This window comes from Daucus carota, chromosome 5, assembly GCF_001625215.2.
Source record: "Daucus carota subsp. sativus chromosome 5, DH1 v3.0, whole genome shotgun sequence".
NCBI lineage: Eukaryota > Viridiplantae > Streptophyta > Magnoliopsida > Apiales > Apiaceae > Daucus > Daucus carota.
Window position 1 is genome coordinate 40,102,719 of NC_030385.2, and position 19,414 is coordinate 40,122,132.

Below are 19,414 nucleotides of genomic sequence, written 5' to 3' on the forward strand. Positions count from 1 at the left end.
GATGATCCAGAAATGTAAAGTATGAATCAGCCCGGTGTTTTTTTTTTTTTAAAGAAAAGAACTTGCATTACTTAGAAATTATCAGAATTCAGTACAAGACTTAGTTACACAGTATCTCTTTATAGAAATGATGTTAACTACTAACTAGTAACTACTCTACTACTCTCTCTCTACTTAAATATAACAAACTACTGTAACTTGCTGACTTGTAACTATAGTTGAGGTGGACAGTTCCTTACTTAGCAGATAATATACCAATAATACCAATGTAATAATTTATTTTATATAAAATATATAATATATAATAAATTACATAATATTATATAAGCGGTTCGGTTTTTCGGTTCGGTTTTAGGTGTAAAACCGTAACCGTCGGTTCGGTTGAGCTACGTTTTTTTTCGGTTTTTGTCGGTTTCGATTTTTTTCGGTGTGGTTTTTCGGTTTTCCGGCTCGGTTTTGATTTTTCGGTTTTTTTTTCTCACCCCTACCTTCTTCCTTCACCTTGCCACTTGACGAAGGATCTGTATTGGTAAATGGTAATGACACGTGACAAACTGATAGCCAAACATACCTGAGGATGAGCTTTTTTCCATCACATCTTTTCTCCGCCCTTTGCAAATTTATTTACGAAAAGTATACGTAATATTTACGTAAATCAAGTCACAAATGTGTGACAAAAAAAAAGTATACAATAACCCTCGTGATTTGTAATGAAAAATATATGATCCAACTTTCCAGCCGGATAATGCAAGTGATTAAAATTAATTCTATGTTCGTCTAGGTCCTGGATCCAACTTGGCAAATGAATAATTAGTATTTTATTCAACTTTAATTAATTGAATTTTGAGTTTACAATTTGGTATTTTATTTGAACACAAAATAGAGAGGAAAGCAAGTCCATATAAAAATTTATCTACGCATCAAAAAAAGTTCCAAGGATAAGATACTTGTGGAGTGCTTGTGCTACAAACAAGTCCATATAATTCTCCCACACAACCTCTTCATCACTATTCCACTAGTATCTCCCCACCTCTCTTTTTTCTCAATTTCACAGCTTCAAAATGGCTTCGCTCAACACATTAATGTTCTCTCCGGCAGTCATCCCCGGCCGGAAAAGACTGCCGACGACAAAAACCTTCGCAACCGCGGCCAAGAACTCCGGCGGCGGGAGCGAGGAGAAGAGCTTGTGGGACTTTGTACTTGGTGCAATAGCCAAAGAGGAGCAGCTCTATGAGGTTGATCCACTTCTACAAAAGGTGGAGGGGAAGCCCAGTGGGACCACTGGGTCCCGTAAAAGCGCCGTCGTGGTTCCGCCGCCGAAGAAGGAGAGCGGTGGTTTTGGTGGCTTTGGAGGGCTGTTTGCTAAGAAAGAGTGATGCATGGATGATTTCTATATATGTGTAATCACTTTTCCAAGTTAATATTTCTGCGTTTTGGTAATTGTTATATATAAACATATTATATTTAACTAGTAATCTTGCCCGTGCTTCGCACACGGGTAACGTTTGCATTTTGATATTTAAATAATTGATCGCAATTGGTTTGTAATTGTAACCCGCTCAATAATAAATTTATGAACTAATACAATACAGTAGGATATTCAGAGTAATACAAATCACAGTTATTATACTTTTGACCCACAGTCTAATATTAAACTTTGAGTGATTTAGATTCTAACGCACTCAAGGTTAATTTATTAGACCAAACTAAATATCAGATGCTTCAAACGGTCGGAGCATTAGTCTTCAAACATGATGGTCAAAAACAAAATATAGTGCATGCAGACACAAGACAACTGTTTCCACATGTGAGAGAAAAATGAAAACCTAAATAAAGCCTGAGCTTAATCAACTGCATGAAATCACTGCCTGCACAATGAAAATAAGCACCAAAATAAATGAAAGAAATAATATCTCTCCTTATAGAAGAAGGATTTCCTGGTATATGTAAGCTTAAAACAGAATGTAAGAAGTAAATCAAAGTATTAGAAACAAAATACTTCAACCAACTACAAAGCCATCCATTATGAACAGAATAATACTCCCTCCGTCCCTATTTATCTGTCCACTTTGAAAGTAAAAATTTGTCCCTATTTATCTGTCCATTTATATAACCAAAGCAAAAAATTTCATTTAATAACATGAAGAGTCTTTGACTTTGTTCTTCTAGCTATAAATATCATGACTATTATTCACTGATTCATCAAATTTGTATTGGATAATGGAGTAATCTCACTAGTATTTTCCTACAAATAAGGCATTAAATAGGGCATTGATGGAAGTTTCTTATCAAACTTAAATTTTCTTAATATGCGTGAAAATGTTAAAAGTGGACAGATAAATAGGGACGGAGGGAGTAATCTGAAACATTTAATAAGTTTTGGAAAAACGCAAATAACTTAAATAACATTCATTGTGATTAGTCTAAAACTACAAATAAAGTGGTGGGCTTATCCTCTGTTGTCCCGGGACACCCGGGTTCGACTCTGGCTCACCCCGAGATTTATTAGAACAGATACTAATTTGTAAGGCGTATAAGCCTGCATCGTCAAAAAAAAAACTACAAATAAAAATAGGAAAGTAAATATTGCTTGTGCTTTGCATACGAAATTTTATTATTTTAATCTAATTAATTTTAATATTATCATATTACAATTAACACAATATTATGTGTTCCATTATTTTTTCCGTGTTTTAAGTTTATATTAACAATTGGTGCCTAATTGTTCGTACTATGCACAGGGAATACAATTATTTTATGAAACTTTTCCAAAAAATATCAAAAAAATTTATATAAATTCATTAATATATAATTATAATTTAAAAAAATAAAATAAAATTTTTAAAAGAAGTATTATATGTTTTTTTATATCAATTGATTAATATAAAATTTTAATTTAAAAATAAAAAATTGATACGAAAACATAATAATTTGTCACGGTCACTATTTGTCATTTTCGCTTTATAATAATCACGCTATATTTAAAAATTTCAGCTAAAGCAATGAGAAAATGAGAAAATCATGTTCCTCTATTCTTGTGATATGCTTTACATGATAGATATAGATGTGATCTTTATTGGTAATTAACTTATCAAGATCTATGTTTATCAGTTTGGTCCTGGTAGTGAGAATTCGATGCTGCTAAGCTTCATCACCTTTACAGAGATTACAAATCTTATTATCTCATATTAAATTTACACATTTATATATAATTTTTTGATTAAGTAGAACTCATTGTATTTGATCAGAATACAGAGGATCCCTGACCAATTTGTTGCTGCAGTGAACTGTGAAAGCAAAGATTCCGGTTAATATAGTGCTTCAATTCACGAATGGACGGAGGTACATTACAAAGGTCCACCGAAGATAGGTTTTACAAATTAATTAACCACTTCAATTGCATCTATAGTTTTCTACAGTAGTGCATCCATACATACTACAGCGCTAATAGAATCAGCGTGAAAAAATCAAAGAAATTGACATGACAGTACTAAAAAAAACAGGTTTTCTTACTCAATCTTATTTACTCAGGTCACTTGATCTTTGCATGCTGATATTTTTCCCTCCCTGCCTGGTACCTGCAGAACTCACAATCCTGCATCATAATCCATTCATCTGCCTCGTAGATGCAGAACTGACAATCCTACAACATCCTTTATTCCTCTGTTTTGAGCATACAATATGTAGCTGTAGGGAAAAAATCTATGCGCATACTTTTGTATTGTAGCTAAGAGGTTCAGGAGCCATGTCTTTCAGCAACACAGTATTATGTGCATTCTCTAGGACCTCGACTTCTCATCGTTTTCTTAAAATTGTTTGAGTTTCTCAGACGATGAAGAAGCTAGTTCTGTTTATAGGAGAGTCATTTGATTATAAACCTAGAGCAAGACATGCTACCACTTAAATTTTCCCAGATAGTAAACATAAATAGAAATAAGCAAAAACACATCAAAAATATAAAAACACACATTAATACAATAAAGTCACAAATATGGCAGGAGAACTAATAAAAATAATTGGGAAAAAAATCATTATTTTCTTTTACCCTTGTCATTGCACTGATTTTAGGAACCACATAAAGACTTGCAGAAGTGTTGGCACATGGCTCTTTGATAACAATACCAGTTAAAGGTTTAGCTATAAGAAAGGAGCTTCTAACACCATCAATTTTGAAAGTCATATTGTTAAAAGTGTTGAGTAGCTTTATTTCCACTAATACCATGATAGGAGGTGCTTGAGACTAAAAGACTTCAGCAAGGACAAAGTTTAGTTAAATGTTGATGCAATCTAAGTTAGGGTCCAAACTGAAGTCCAGGTCTAAGATTCCCTTCAAATTGCTATAATGCTAATGAACATCTACCAAGCCAGAGTAGTTACGGAGAGCATAACCAAATAATTTGTAATTTAGAATCATCATCTTAAGCATGCCGACCAAATGAGCAAAGCAATATCATATACAAAGCATTAACACACTGTTAGTGCTAATAGCCACAAACCTCAAAGTAAAAATCAACTTCACAAAAGTAATAAGAAGCAGGGATTTTTCAAGAAGATGAGGTCTATATTGGTAAAGAGAAAGGAACATTTTATAGCCAATTTAAACCTCTAATATATTTTTGAATCAAATATTGTAAGTGAAATCACAATACCATTATAGCGCTACAAAATTTCAGCATATTATTATTAAAGTAGTCAGAGCCAAATAATTATCTTGTTATACTTTTAATAACTGCTAATTCCTTACCTTTTATCCTTGAAAGTACTGCACTTGAACCTCAGCAAATCTATGCAAACTTGGTCATTCTAAGCCCTGCCTCTGAGGGAACAATTATCAAATATGTAAGAACTTATCAAATTAACATACATCATTGCACATGCTTCAAAAATAATAAAATTGACATGCATTTATAAATCTATTTTTTATTTGACTTCTTAATTAGAACCAGAGTAAATTGATCTCCAAATAAACAAATTAATAGACCTCGTGCACTAACCTCCCGTATCATGTGGGCCAAGAATCAACAAATTTAGCTGAAAAAGTCCAGGGAAGTTCTATTAGTAACCCCAGGAGTAATTGCACATGATGTGGTTACTGCAGGAAATCCGAAGGAGGTGAAACATACCACATGACCAAACTTATGGAAAAGACTAAATACCTGTGAGAATCGCAATAACCCTGAACAACTGCCAGCATCCTTTTGGAACAAAGAGTTAAGTAATGTCGCCGGGATCTGGATTTAAAACATTACATATCATTGAAATTAGGGGGTTAAAACTGTTGAAAGTAAAAAGCTATATACCACTCTACTTCACAGGAATCTGCAACATATTCATTTTAGTCGGTTATCTCGGTTATCATAAGATTCACATATCTGCTATGCCATTGTTACCACAATCAGTAGGAGTGGCTTTGTTAAATGCAATTCCTCCTCAAAGTCATAAGTCACAGTCTCGAAGTTCAACAGTGGATGCAAATTTAAACAGGAATTGAGCCAATGATTTGGCCACAAACTCATCAACATCACACCTCAGCAAATTAAATAAAGTTAAATAAAACTTCACTCACAATAATCAAGAAAAAGATAAATAAAACTTTCAAATCAAACAAAATAATGATAAGGGTCACTAACAATATAGATGCATCACTTAACTTTGAGCTGTCTAAATTAAAAAGTCATGATTATATTGAACTATGCATCAGAAAATAAGAACACGTGATCTAAAAATACCCGATGCCTGGCTTGAAGGTTTGAACCCCTTCTGTGTAATTCCGGCTCGACTTTGAGTCCCGAGCCTGTCTTGAAAACCTGTTATGTCTTAAGATTAAACATGCATAATAAGATTTACAAACCTCAGTAATATATAGAGACTTCAAAGCCTTAAATATATTACTGGATGGGGCAAGCTCACCAACAGGGGCATAGCCACAGCCTGTGATTAGTCAGCTTTAAATTTAAGAAAAGTTCATTTAAGTCTATGTTCATTATTTGAATGAATGATATATACTACGTGATCATTGGGCGAAATGTCCAAGGCATATTTATTTAATGTAGCCTATATATCGAGTATTTTATAACTCTAATAATGGTGATTCTAATTTCTCAGGCTCATGTAGGAGTGGTTTTGTTAAATGCAATTCCCCTCACATTGATAAGTCACAGTCTGAAGCATCAAGAAATAGTAAAAGACAGTAGTAAGAATTTTTAAAATGTGTAGGACATTTCCAGTACGTAATGATTTGCATCGAAGTTACGATCTTCAGGCTTTTGATGAACATAATGTAACAGGAAGAAGGCAGGTAACACCTAATTACAACATGAATGTGTGCGGTGGCAGTACTGTTTGTTTTTACCTGAATCTTGGGACGCGCTTGAACAGATTCCTACCAGATCAAATGTTAAGTACACTACAAAAAAGGAATTATGAAAAAAGGAATTTGTAATGGTGTTCTGGCACTAAAACACGGCTACTTACAGGCCTTTTATGCAGGTCAATTTGAATAATGCTAACTTAGAAGGCGCACTTGTGACTGGAAACACATCTTTTAAGGGATCGATGTTAACAGGAACAGGTAAACAGAGTGAAAACCAGTTTCCCTTTTAACAAAGGCATTAACTCATAATATTTCTATATATTCCACCACTGCCTGTTGTTGCACTTGTTACAATGCAATCAATCTTAGCCAATATTTAAATGCCTGTTTATAATAGAATGTTTACCAGACAGGACAACACCACGTAGCCTTCTTTGTGATGGCGTAAGATGCCCCTGTGTTTTGCCACCAAGAATCTGATTACCTGTGAAATAGAGACAGACATCACATGGAGTAAATAATTTAGTAATTATGATTACATTGACCAGAGTAAATGTCTTTCCGGCCCTTAGCCGACCAACCTTCAAACGATCATGTTGTATAATCTTGATGTATAATCAAGGTCACTGCTCAGCTCATGACCAGATTCTGGTCATGTTGAGTTCTAGCTGTATGCCTGGAACAAAAAAGAAAGCAGAACTCAACTTTAAATGCTATAATCGTATAAACTTGTCTTGTCATTATCTGCTGTATAATTATTTGTTCTTGGCTTTAATGTTGATTCCTTATTGAAGATATTGCTCTATCTTTTCCCAGTATTTTTTTCATTTTATATGATCAAAGAGACAATGCTAGAATTTTCAATGGTTGTTGTAGTTACTTTACCTTACGATATCACTCACATTTTGCAGAACAAATAGATCTAATTAACATATGAAAAATATAAAAAAAATTCTTGTCCTGTGGATGACCAAAAACTTTGGCATTGAAATTTATCAAGGAAAAGAAGACTAATACTATTGTCACACATTCACTCTTGTGCCAATTCCATGGCAGACTTCCAAATCACACCTGAATTCAAAAATGATCTTCTACGACAAAAAACTCATTAAAGTTCCAAATTTTGTTTCTCCCACCTAAAGAATTAAAGTCTGACAATCCAAAATCCCTAATTGCAGTAAAGATAACAGCTTTTCAATCAAATAATAAAACTTAACATAAGAATACAAATTTTAACACAACAAATTCAAGAAATGGTAAAAATAAACCTGAAAAACAGCCAGGGCTACAAATTGATTAAGCCTGAGAGTGAGCTGGTGCCATAGCTTGCGTTGATACAGATCTGCTAGCGTGTTGGACCAATCAAAGGTAAATAAAGTCTCCTTTAATAAACAGCTGTAGCACAATACAGTTAACAGAATAGTAGTAATTCATATTCATGTAAAGCTTGATTAGGTTCAAATATATTACGGTAGATAATTTTCAGAATTTTATAAAAGTCAGTACCATGAAAATAATGCAGATTCCTACAGTTGGCCTATGTTACTAACCACCGGTTTCGAGGACATATCTAGAGGGTTGCCGTGAATGTTGTAGTGCTATCTGAATATCTCAAAATCTTGCTTGCTTGTGTACTCATCCTAGGCAAGGCGAGGCGTGAAATTATTAATTTGCAAATAAAAATTATTCAAGAAAATATATTACAACTGTAAACTAAAACCTTGTATAGAGTTCTGCAAATAAGTTCAACAGAAAATCAAATTAGGTTGTGCTTAAATTGCCAAGAGTTCTGCTTGAATCCAAAGTTCCTAAAATCAATTAAAAAGACAAAATCAATCATGCATTATAATGAGTAATCATATCCTGTATTAAAAATTGAAAAAATCTTGCTTTCGAACCTAGTTTCCACGTATTAGAAACTGCAAAATGTACATGTTACTGGTCAAGATATATGTAGTTGAATGCAAAAGCCTGATGGTTCAAGTATAACAATTACTGTGGTAGATAAAGAAGAGAAATTACATCATCCCAAATGTCTGCAAGATCCTAAGGTGACTGAAGCACTGCCTTCCTAATGTCAATAATTGATCCCAAAGGTTCTTCTTTTAGTGGTTCATACCCAGAGGCAAAACTCGATCTCCTGCACGAACCAAGGGAACCCCACTTCATGAAATCACCTCGAATATCACTGCACTTCTCAAGATCCACTGGCCGAGAAAAGCTAGTGAGACGTTTCTTAGTAAGAGTTGAAGAACATGAAGAACTGTCAGAGAAACTCCCTACTGCCCAATTTACAACCCTAGAGACTCTTTTCACAATGGTGTACCTATTCTGCAGCACTGTAGCTGTAACTGCAATGCATGTTGTATACTGAAAATATATAATCCCACCTGGGTATTGCAGCACTGTCAATACCCAGGTGGGATTATTTATATTTAGTTTTGCCAATTAAATATAAATAATCCCACCTGGGTATTGACAAATGCAAGACTTGAGGATTAATTATCTAGCTCATTTCTTATTATCGGTTCAAGTATGCAACAAAAATAAAACAAAATTAACACACATCAAACACTTTATATGCACTGTCGATTGCTAACTCAAATCCCAAATCCCAGAACATAAGAGTTAAGACTGTCTAATTTTTCTTTTGTTATGTTTCTTTTGAACATAAGACCTCTATGACATAGCCCGAACCCCTATATGTCACCGGTATTCAGGACTCAGGAAACGACCTGTTAAATTCAAAAGTATAAAAAAAGAAAATTGTAATAAGATAATTGGATAATTACATAAATATGAAACAACGTGACAACGCAAGCAAGAGTATGTACCTTGCAAGCTACCAGGAGGAAGGTGGGTGTTTTTCACATTACTCTGTTGGTCACGTCCCGTCAACACACTGCCTATATAAACAAAAGCCGGAAGGACCTGTAATCACAGCAAAAGCCATTTGTACTGCATACTATGTTCAGCTAAATAGCAACAGTTTGATTCATAACCATTGGGATGTGAAATAGTTTGTGTTTTTTAATTTCTTCCTTGTACATGTTCTTATGTAATGATGCAGTACTTCATCTATATTGGAGGAGCTGTATAAAGAGAGTTCTTGTTTATCATACAATGCCTAGATTTGCTTTGGCTGGTGCATAGAATTTTTTTTTAACAAAAATAAAAACAAAATGGAGGTCAAACTCACATGTCAGCGCAGTTTGAGTTTATATTACAAAATATAATAAAATAACGGTTAGCAAAATTATACATAATCAAAAAGGTGATTTGCTCCAACCATGTTAGCTATAACTACTATCTATATTTAAAAAATAATATTTTATTGAGGGAAAAGAGTATTAGGGATGGCAGTTGGAGGAAAGATATGGCTGGAGGGGAGCTGTGAAATGGAGGGAGATGACGTGGAGGTTCTTACAGATCTGCTGCACTTTGATAAATATAGGAAACTAAATAGCGTTATGTAAAATTATTGTTAGCTACAGACTATGGTTGGAGAGGACGAAATGCTTTCTATTAGCTATATGGGCTTTCCACGTGGGCTTTTAGCTAACAGATTGGGTCGGTTGGAGTTGCTCTTATAAACTTTAGCCACTGTTTACAGATTTTAAACTACTATTTTCAAACTTGGTATAAGTTATGGTCACCGATATGAAAATCAAAAGTAAAATAATTTAACAGTAACAAAGATATGAAGTGCAATTGTGCAAGACAAACCTGAAATCCGTCCTTGTTAAGATTCTCAATAGCAACCAATATGATCTCACCTTCCATCAATAGGCTTGATCAGACGCTTGAGCTTTTGCTGATCAAGGGGCCCCTCATTGATCATACCCACCATCAGTAAGTGCCCTTTCATTCTTCTTAGCCACTCACAAATTGACGGAAAGCTTGCTGCTGCTCTAGGGTGAATTCCCCCATGATCTCAAGTAAAAAACCTCAAAACAAAATATATATTATATCCCACTCTTTTAGCACCAAGATAGGAATGGGGTAATTCAAAGTACCATACATTAATAATCGGAGGACTTTCTGCGGTATAACCATGGTCACACTTTATGTGATCCACCATTGTCTCCATCTGAACAAAATAAGCTTAAAATTCAAGTATATGTCATACTGTAAACACATGCTAACTTACAGAGTTGCAAAATAATTAAAAAGGAAAATTACCTCCCATAATTCTCTGCGAGCGAAAAGCAAATAGTCTAACTCCATTCCAGAAAATATCTAAAATAATAATGAAATGTCAAGAACCTGTGATTTCTGACATCGATAACAACATTACAATAAACAAAATGCAAAAAAACCATATAATATAGGAAGCTTACACTGTACATCCAAGATTTTAGCTGTGTCCTAGCTTGTAACGGTTTGAGAGCGCAAGATTTTAATGCTGCATAATAGTGGTGATAAACATATTAGAGAGGAGATGTACATCTTAGAGCTACAAAAGAATTACCTGACAACTATTATACCATCTGTGGCGATTCTTTGTCTTTCGTCAACACAGAGTTCAGTAGAAGTACCAAATGCCTTGTCCCGTTATTGTACATCAACTGTAGATTAAAAATAAACATTTAGATATATGAACGTGTGAGTGAGAGAGAGATTTAAGGTGCCAACCACCTACAAATTCTCTTATCCTAGAGATAAGAAACCATTGGATAACACATGATACATAATTCAGTGTAGAGAGAGCAGAGAGCAAATATTAGTATTAGGCTTATTGATAAAATACCTTTCAGTCTATGGAGGAACAATAAGAGCAATAAGTTTCGCCCTAAATGTGAGAGCCTTATCGATAAATTTGTATGCAAGAGCAGACTTGACACCAAAGGTGGGTTTAGCCCCATAATCTAGTCAAGACACAAAAAATGCAGATGCTAGCGAAGATTTTTACGACATCGAATTCTTACTTCCACCGGTGTCATTGTGATTAATATCACATTGATCTCTGAAATAAAATTGTAAAAAAAAAACACAATTCTCAGTTCAATGAAATATAACATCCGTAAATGATGAATGATGACCGATAGAAAATCAATAATAACCTGATTGCTTGAATGTCTCTCATGATTATTTTATCACTCTTCTCCTTTGACACACTGAATTCAATCAAATACAGAACCAATTAACACTAACAGCAACGAAGACAATGCCAAAAGATCAAAATCACAGGGGAAAGAGTAGACGGAAACTAACCACTATCCATGGCCACTGTTAATTTCAGAGAGGGGAATTTTGAAGAAATAGCAAGGCACAGAGAAAGAGTCGCCAGCGATATTATGAAATTTGAAGTCGATGGAGGAAACCTCCCCTGAAACTATGGGTAGTTGCAACTACAGCATAATTTCAAACGTAGTGATGGGTCGCCCGTTTTCCTTCGGATTCTTCATCAAACGCCGAAGAAAACAGTGGTAAATGTTCTCGGGTCGGAACCCGTTTCGAAGTGGATTATTCAAGATAAATTGGAAATTACAGATCAGACCCTCTGCAGTAGTAAAAGAAAAAAACAGGAGGGACAGAAAAAGTAAATTTCCAATTTATTTGTATTCACAAATTAGGATTATATAGATATAGATATAGATTTTCTCATTATATACATTATCTTCGATCTTCGCATTTTATTTAATTTCCATGGTGCTGAATCATGTTATTTTTGCTTGGCGTGTTGGATGACCATGATGTTCTTGTAGAATCTAACCATTTGGATTAACTAGACTCTCCGATCTATGAAAATTAGTATTCAAAAAGATGATTTAGTATTTAAACTGATAAATGTAAAATGAAAATTGTTTTTTCTTAATAATTTTATATTATCAATAATTTATTACTTATTAAATATATCAATAATATAATCAACTTTGATGAATTGTCTATTTGAAGATGACATTAATTTCTATTATATACAATTCTAAAGTTATTATAAGGCATTTAATACTACATTTTACTAATTTTTAATTTTTAATCGATTGTTAAAATAGAACATAATTTTAAAATATGATATTAATAGTTATAGCAATTGATTTGAAATGAGACTTTAAATTCAAAAATATATTTAAAATAAAATGATATTTATTGATAAAACACATTATATAGCTATTTAAGCACAAGTTACAACTCCGTGATCCTAATTCCTCCTTCATGTAAGTTGCTTGATTTATTATTCATTATTTTTAAATGACAAGTTAATTTAAGATCCTAATTCCCCTTTCATGTAAACTGCTTGATTTATTATTCATTATTTTTAAATGACAAGTTAACAGGTAAGGTCTTCTTTTCAAGATGTTATATGTATAAATGTTGTTTGTGGGTAGCTGCTTATATTTATTATTCATTACTTTTAAGTGACAAGTTAACATGTAAAATTTTGTTTTCAAGATGTTATGTATAAATGTTGTTTGTGGTTAACTGTGTGATGATGATATTGGAGGCAACTAATAAGTGAGTTGTTTAATGGATGTTATATACACTACATCATATATGGCCTTCAGCAACACCTGAAAAACTGTGTTCAAAAGCCAAAAAAGTGTTACTGAAAGCAAAAAAAAAAGTGCTATGGCTACACTTTTGTCAAATTTGGGTGTGTTACAAAAATAGCCGCTACCATAGGATAGTATAGGATGGAATATGCATGAATGAATGATAGTATGATAATATATATTGAGAAAGTTATATATGCAAGTATAGATGACGAAATATTTTTCAGCCCCCCCTGACTTTTAGTCCTGGTTCCGCCACTGTCTACGGCTACACCTATTTTATATGGCACTATAGACTTATGCCAACACTGTTTTCTCTATGGTTACACCAAGAACAATGTTGCTATGGACTTATATATATTTATAGCTACACTCATTTATTCTTTTGCCAACACCTACAGCTTGACAGTTTGGAGTCAATAGCTACACTTTTGTAAGTAAATTACCAACACTTTTAATCAAACAGGCAAAACATGATATTAAAAATAATTATTTTCCATTAAAACCTGTCAAGCCTCCCAATGTACATAAAAATGATCCAAATAAGAATCACCTTAACATTAACCAAGTTTCCAGAAAATGAATAGTATACAATTGCCAACGTAAGTAGCATTCAAAAGCTAAGTTAACTACTAATACACAATATCATCATAATCCCAAATAAAACAAGAGTGACATTGTAATGTCCATTAGGCACTTTTGTTGATATCCTGAAGGTTCTTGTCAGCCAATATTTTCCCATCTCTTGTACTTTAATGTCAAATTTATCATCCATCTCTTGCATGCCTCTTTTTCGTCGGTTTTTTCTTGTCAATAAGAAAGTACTCATCATTTTGTCTACCTGGAGATATTAATCCAAAAAAAAAAATCATTATAAAAAAGACTAGATATTGTTCGAAGCAAATATATATAGATTTTGTCTGTTCTGCATTATATATTTTATATATCAAATCAAATCAACTATATTTTCAAACACACCATATCTGTCCACTAAAAATAAAAGGAAATTAAACTCCATAAATAAATAAGTTAGTAATACATAAATAGGCATTATCACCTTGTCTATTTCTCTATCGGACAACTATTTAAGTGTAACAATATATATATATATTCATGAAAAGAGCAGCAACAATTGCTTGAGAAAAATAATGGCAAGTATAAGAAATTATATAAATGATGCCATTAATAAAGTTAACATCAAATACTTTTCATCATAATGTTAGCATGTACCAGTTAAAAGAATTGCACTATTGTTTCGATTAATGCTAGTGTCGGTGATCAGAATCATAGCTAAGTTCACCATAAATACTGCAAATCATTTAGGCAAAAGAAGCAAAGCCTGTTCATATGAAACAAATTTGACATTATTTTTCAGATTGCATAGAAGATGTGGAGTCCGTAAAGTCTTTGCAAATGATATATTCTTTTATAGTATTTTTCAACCAAACTCTATAGTATAACACACACTTCTGAAATCAACTAGTACAATCCATACCTTAATATGTAAAGTGCTGCAACATATGAAATAGTACAAAAATGAGTTCATAGTACCGTATTATACTAAATAAAAAGGAATTAGAAGTGGATCAAATTAACATACAGATATAGAAGGCTTCTGTGACGGTCCAGGAATCCGGGGGTCTGGATTCTGACGTCACCACATAAAACCCATTTTTAAACACTTTTGAAATCATTTTTTTTTCTTTTGGAAAGATAATAAAAATCAGAGAATTTAAAACCTGAAATTCAAAACTTGAAAACCATAATAAAAGATTTTGAAAGAGAACAAAAATCAAATGATTTCAGAACCTGAATTTCAAACTTGAAAGCCATAATAAGAGAATTTCAAGAGAACATTTAAACTTTAATAAATGATTCGAAAGAGACATTTAAACCCCGTAAAAGCAACAGGATCGCATCCAGGTTACAGTATTGAAATTAGAATCTACCACTATTATTACACAACATCTCTTACCAAATCAGATCATCTTCGATAAGAAGAATCACTGTCAACTATTCCAGCTATGACTTACACTTGAATCCTTATAGCACAGCTCTAGCTTGCATCAACCTCATCAACTTTCCTGAACACTCCCCGACCATTGGATCCTCCACTCTGTTTCCTCGCCTAGCATTAGCCTTATCCACAATCTCAATCAATCATCTCATCTTTAAGCCTTTCTGAAATGGTTAGAAAGGAATAGCAAGGGTGAGCAACAATGCTCAGCAAGTAATAATAAACAATGATAGTTCTGAAATGATATAACAGAAGTTCACGAGTTCAAGATATAAGAGGATTCAACCTGAGTTCATGAGTTCATGGTATTGTATAGAATGATTTACAATACCTTGCAGCATTTAAACTGAGAAATTCAATCTTTCCAAAGAATTATTGAATTGGACTATCACATTTTAATTAAAACCAAGGTTAGGCAGCTGATCAGTTCCGCACTAACCCCGAGCAGGCCCCGCCATGCTCTATCACTGGATCCAAGGCACTCATTGGCCTAACATGACCACGAATCTGGTCCACAGGTTTATATAAAAACAATAATCCAATTCTCTAATTCAATTCAAGAAGCCAATGTAAATTAACAGAACATAATCATAATCATCATCAACAACTGAATAATTTCAAATCAAACTTTGATAATAAACTTTTCATAAGTCACAGTCCATTCTTTCATAAATCATCGTTCAGGAAATCCCTAACTATTCAATATCCTCCATTATCGGCTAAGCAACTGAATTTAGCCTGCTAAACCAGCATGACAATGGCGGGTTGAATAATCAAGAAGATCCCAATTCATTCAAAGCTCTAACTATCACTGAGCAACACATGCTTCAATGACAATCTGAACTTCGAATTAATTTGTAAAACGGAAATTCTTTAGAAACTTGAAGATTAGAAAGAATGGGTCAGAATACTCGCATTTTCGAACATTGAAAAGAAAGGTATGAATACTTGAAACATATACCAAAGGAATGGATCAGAATATTTGCAATATCTCCAAGAGAAAGGTTTAGGATACTTGCAACACATCAAAAGAATGAATCAGAATATTTGCAATATATCCAAAAGCAGGGTGCAGGATACTTGCCTTAAATCTGACTCCAGTCTCACATCTCTATCTCATCTTTCAACTTTCACAATCTATGCATCTCGTCATCTCTAGACCATCTCTAGCTATACTCTATTCGCCACATCGCTTCGCTTACTCGATTCATCCCTTATTCGCTTTGCAATACCATTCCGACTTTCTGACGTCTTCGAGCGTACACGTCTCGTCCAAATCCTTTACGAGAATAAGATAATACTATAGTCACTAAACAATATATCGCATATACATATCACGTATATCGATACCCACTTATATACCCCTTTAAACTTATCACATATCACTTAACACGTAATCACGCTTTGACTCTACCATATAGTCAAGTCATATTCCACATAACATATTACCAATCAATTATCATATGAATCCTATCGAAAATCCGACATCGTCTCGTCTATTTATTAGACTATCCACCTGTTATCCTATCTCAATCAACAATCAACCAATAAGATCCAATCACTATAATCCATATATTCTTATCCAATATCAATCAACTCACGACACTATGTCATCCAAATCATCTATCACACGCATATACTATCATGAATAAACATGTATATCACGTAGTCATTAGTTAATAGCAACCAAATAACATATAATCACATTTTGCACATTTAACAAAAATTATTCAGATTCTCGACTCCATCATAATATTATGTCATATCAAACTAGACTTTATAAGCTTTCATCTCTCTTTCGTTTCACTCGATTCCGACTTACGGATCAAAAGTTATGACCAAAACCGTTTTCTGACTCCGCTCTCAACATATAATACCTTACACCGATAGCAGACAACACATTACACATTAAGTCTCCCATCCCAATTGATGTCAAATCAATTCCTGGGTTTAAAATGATTTTTCGAGAATTTTCTGGAATTTTTAAACATTTTTCGGAATTAAAATCGATAAAAGAATCACTTTTCGGATAATTAATCAAGTCCCAAATACTTGAAATTGGACTTGAAATCATTCATAAACAATTATCGAGCCTTGAAAATAATTTGGAAAAATATTTTAAAGCTCGAAACTATTTTTCGGAATTTTTAAATCAAAAAGGATAATTAAATCCAATTAATTAATCAATTAAAATCAATTAATAATTAATTAAAATAATTAATCAATTAATATTTAAATTAATTGACTAATTAAAATAATTAATTACTAATTAAAATTAATTAATAAATCAAATTAGATTTATTTTTAAATCAAGAAATAATTAAAAACTATTTTTGAAAATCAAAATAATTAAATAAAACAATTTTTGAAAATTAAATCAAAAGGTTTATTTTGTAAGTTTTTGAAAGTTTTCGACCAAGGTTTAAACTGTAACTTTCAGAAGTTACAGGGGCTGTTTTGTCAGTTTTGAAACCTGGGTATCGTAACTTCACCACCTTCACGAGTTCGGTGACCAAACGGCAATTTGCCGCCGGCCACCGCTGGTTTCGCCGGAAACGGCGCTGCAAACCTCCGTTCAACACCAAAACCTCCAAATAACTTCTTTACACTACTAGGAACATCACCATGCCCTCATATTCAACAGATCACGCAAGGATTGGCCGGAAAAAGCTTGAAAATTCAAGCCGCCGTCGAGTTTCCTTCGAAACTCCGACGAGGTTCTTCCCAGCCTCCCACACACGATTTAAACACATGAAACAACTCCTTATGACCTCAAGAACATGCCTGCATCTTCCAATTTCATCAAGAATCCCCCGAACAAAATCCCCCAAATTCTGATTAAGAACATTCAAGAACAACGAAGAACACAACCAAATAATCAAACGGACTTTTCTATATGTTTCTGGACTCAAAATTCAACATATAATATACCAAAACGACGAGAAAAACATGTACTACAACATGGAATCATCAAAACAATCAAACAAACACGTTTGCAAAAATCCACTATTTAAATCTTAATAATTCGAATTTTATAAAAATAAAATAAAATCACCTGTTCAATCTGCATATAAACGGATGTTTATACTAGATTCTACTCGTCAAGAGCTTCGTTTTGACTATTTATACGCCTCCATCGGATTCCAATAACACCTTCAAATCTTCGTTTGATTATGAAGAACACGAAGAACACCGCTCGGTTTCTCTCGGTATTCGTAAAAAGAAACTGGTGAAATGATTTTACGGGTGAAAATAAGCTATAGAAAGGTCTATTTATATTTACAAATAATTGGTACCCCTTTGGATCGTGTATGACATGAAAATACGTATTTAATAGCTTTATATTAATAAAGCGGGGTCCAATCGGTACTGGTTTTCAAGATAATCATCAAAACGGGGCTTTTAAAAGCAATTATTAGTCTGCGGGTCCCATTTGCAATTATTACAAGATAAGAATTAATATAATAATCAAAATATCTAGTTTCACGCTTATCGAGACAAACTGGATAATCATCAACAATTAAAATACCCGAAAAACTCCGCCGGACCGACTCTGGGGAAAACCGTACTCCGGATCGAAAAAGTCAAAACACGAAAAATGTCCGGAATATTCAAATTAGGCTAAAGGTGAGTTTTGTTGAAACTTTCGGGAAGAAAATTTGCTACCCCGTTACGAGTGGACGGTTTTACGGAAGTCAAATAATTAATATATAAATATAAATATACGCAATTTAATCCGTAAATCGATTATAAAATCATCTAACATTCCATAAATCCATATGAAAATATCCAAATAAACTATATTTTCTCCTGAGCATATAGAAATTGAAATCTCTCAAATAGGAACACATATGAGCAGTTAACGCAATAAACCAGATAATATAAAATTCACAAAAATTCATATATTAATCATATAATACTCATAATTAACCATAATTAATTAACCAACAAATCCACCAATACCACTTACTCACATCACACATATATTCACATAATAATCATCTAGAATTTTCGAAACAATATATGAAAATCAGTTTTAAAAATACAATTATTTATCAATAACACAATAACCCGGGGTTTAAATATAAAACCTTGAAAACTCATTAAACTGGAATAAAATATTAAATCTTATTCCCTTCTTTTTAAGAAAATCATTTATAATATTAATAAAAATATTTTTAAAATCCGGGTTATTACAGCTTCTCTGCAATGTTTGCTTTGTCTGTGGCGGAGAAGACAGTGAGGATGAGGATGAAAGTGCCTATGATCTCGGCACTCAAGGTAGAAGCCTTTGAGTAACCTTGTGCAATTGAGCTGACACCACCACCTAAGATGTTATATGGATGCTCCATTATTGTCTTCACTAACCTTGCACCGCATATTGTTCCTAAGCACTGTGTTATCACGTAAGCCACTGCCCTTAGTAGCGTCACTTCCAAATGTCATCGCAGAATTAATGTCCTTAATGCCAATGCACTTTCCTCAATAAGTCGTGCCTCTTCTAACCTCTGCACTTCTTCAATATCTCATCTCTGAAGCTACATTACCTCTAAACAGAATGTCATACATAGTAGACTCGTAACAAACCAA

The 19,414-nt window shown here is 33.3% G+C and overlaps 2 protein-coding genes and 1 long non-coding RNA gene across 38 annotated transcripts; 1 reads left to right on the top strand and 2 right to left on the bottom strand.

The window, feature by feature from the left end:
* Positions 1–1,061: 1,061 nt before the first annotated feature.
* LOC108219921 (uncharacterized) lies at positions 1,062–1,376 on the top strand. Its single transcript, XM_017393518.2, has one exon. The coding sequence runs from the start codon at positions 1,062–1,064 to the stop codon at positions 1,374–1,376; it is 315 nt and encodes a 104-aa protein (XP_017249007.1).
* A 1,926-nt stretch (positions 1,377–3,302) lies between these two features.
* On the bottom strand, positions 3,303–11,747 carry LOC108223385 (uncharacterized). 36 transcript variants are annotated; one of them, XM_064093532.1, is made up of 20 exons: positions 11,528–11,745; positions 11,377–11,430; positions 11,064–11,279; positions 10,801–10,881; positions 10,654–10,718; positions 10,496–10,552; positions 10,040–10,403; positions 9,148–9,244; positions 8,336–8,520; positions 8,034–8,121; positions 7,820–7,953; positions 7,582–7,708; positions 6,895–6,989; positions 6,720–6,797; positions 6,353–6,406; positions 5,730–5,807; positions 5,157–5,231; positions 4,995–5,031; positions 4,745–4,816; positions 3,303–3,847 (listed from the first exon to the last, which is right to left on the bottom strand). In XM_064093532.1, exons 7-9 carry the CDS (start codon positions 10,094–10,096, stop codon positions 8,360–8,362), a joined length of 315 nt encoding a protein of 104 aa, XP_063949602.1. In that variant the 5' UTR covers positions 10,097–10,403; positions 10,496–10,552; positions 10,654–10,718; positions 10,801–10,881; positions 11,064–11,279; positions 11,377–11,430; positions 11,528–11,745; the 3' UTR covers positions 3,303–3,847; positions 4,745–4,816; positions 4,995–5,031; positions 5,157–5,231; positions 5,730–5,807; positions 6,353–6,406; positions 6,720–6,797; positions 6,895–6,989; positions 7,582–7,708; positions 7,820–7,953; positions 8,034–8,121; positions 8,336–8,359. The 36 variants fall into 36 exon arrangements, 21 of the variants coding, with proteins under 21 accessions (XP_063949602.1, XP_063949603.1, XP_063949600.1 ...); XM_064093533.1 differs by having other exon boundaries at positions 6,475–6,797; XM_064093530.1 differs by lacking the exon at positions 6,353–6,406.
* Positions 11,748–14,650: 2,903 nt separating this feature from the next.
* LOC108221946 (uncharacterized) lies at positions 14,651–18,113 on the bottom strand. The gene is made up of 3 exons (XR_010292583.1): positions 17,880–18,113; positions 15,909–16,103; positions 14,651–14,988 (listed from the first exon to the last, which is right to left on the bottom strand). It is a non-coding gene; the product is annotated as an uncharacterized LOC108221946 (long non-coding RNA).
* Between the last annotated feature and the right edge of the window lie 1,301 nt (positions 18,114–19,414).

Coding starts and splice junctions, on each gene's coding strand:
- LOC108219921 (XM_017393518.2), top strand. CDS start 1,062: ATGGCTTCGCTCAACACATTAATGTTCTCTCCGGCAGTCATCCCCGGC.
- LOC108223385 (XM_064093530.1), bottom strand. CDS start 10,096: ATGGAAGGTGAGATCATATTGGTTGCTATTGAGAATCTTAACAAGGAC. Junction 9,245..10,039: donor TTAACAAGGACGGATTTCAG/GTTTGTCTTGCA, acceptor CTGTGATTACAG/GTCCTTCCGGCTTTTGTTTA. Junction 8,521..9,147: donor TCCTCCTGGTAGCTTGCAAG/GTACATACTCTT, acceptor TTTCTCGGCCAG/TGGATCTTGAGAAGTGCAGT.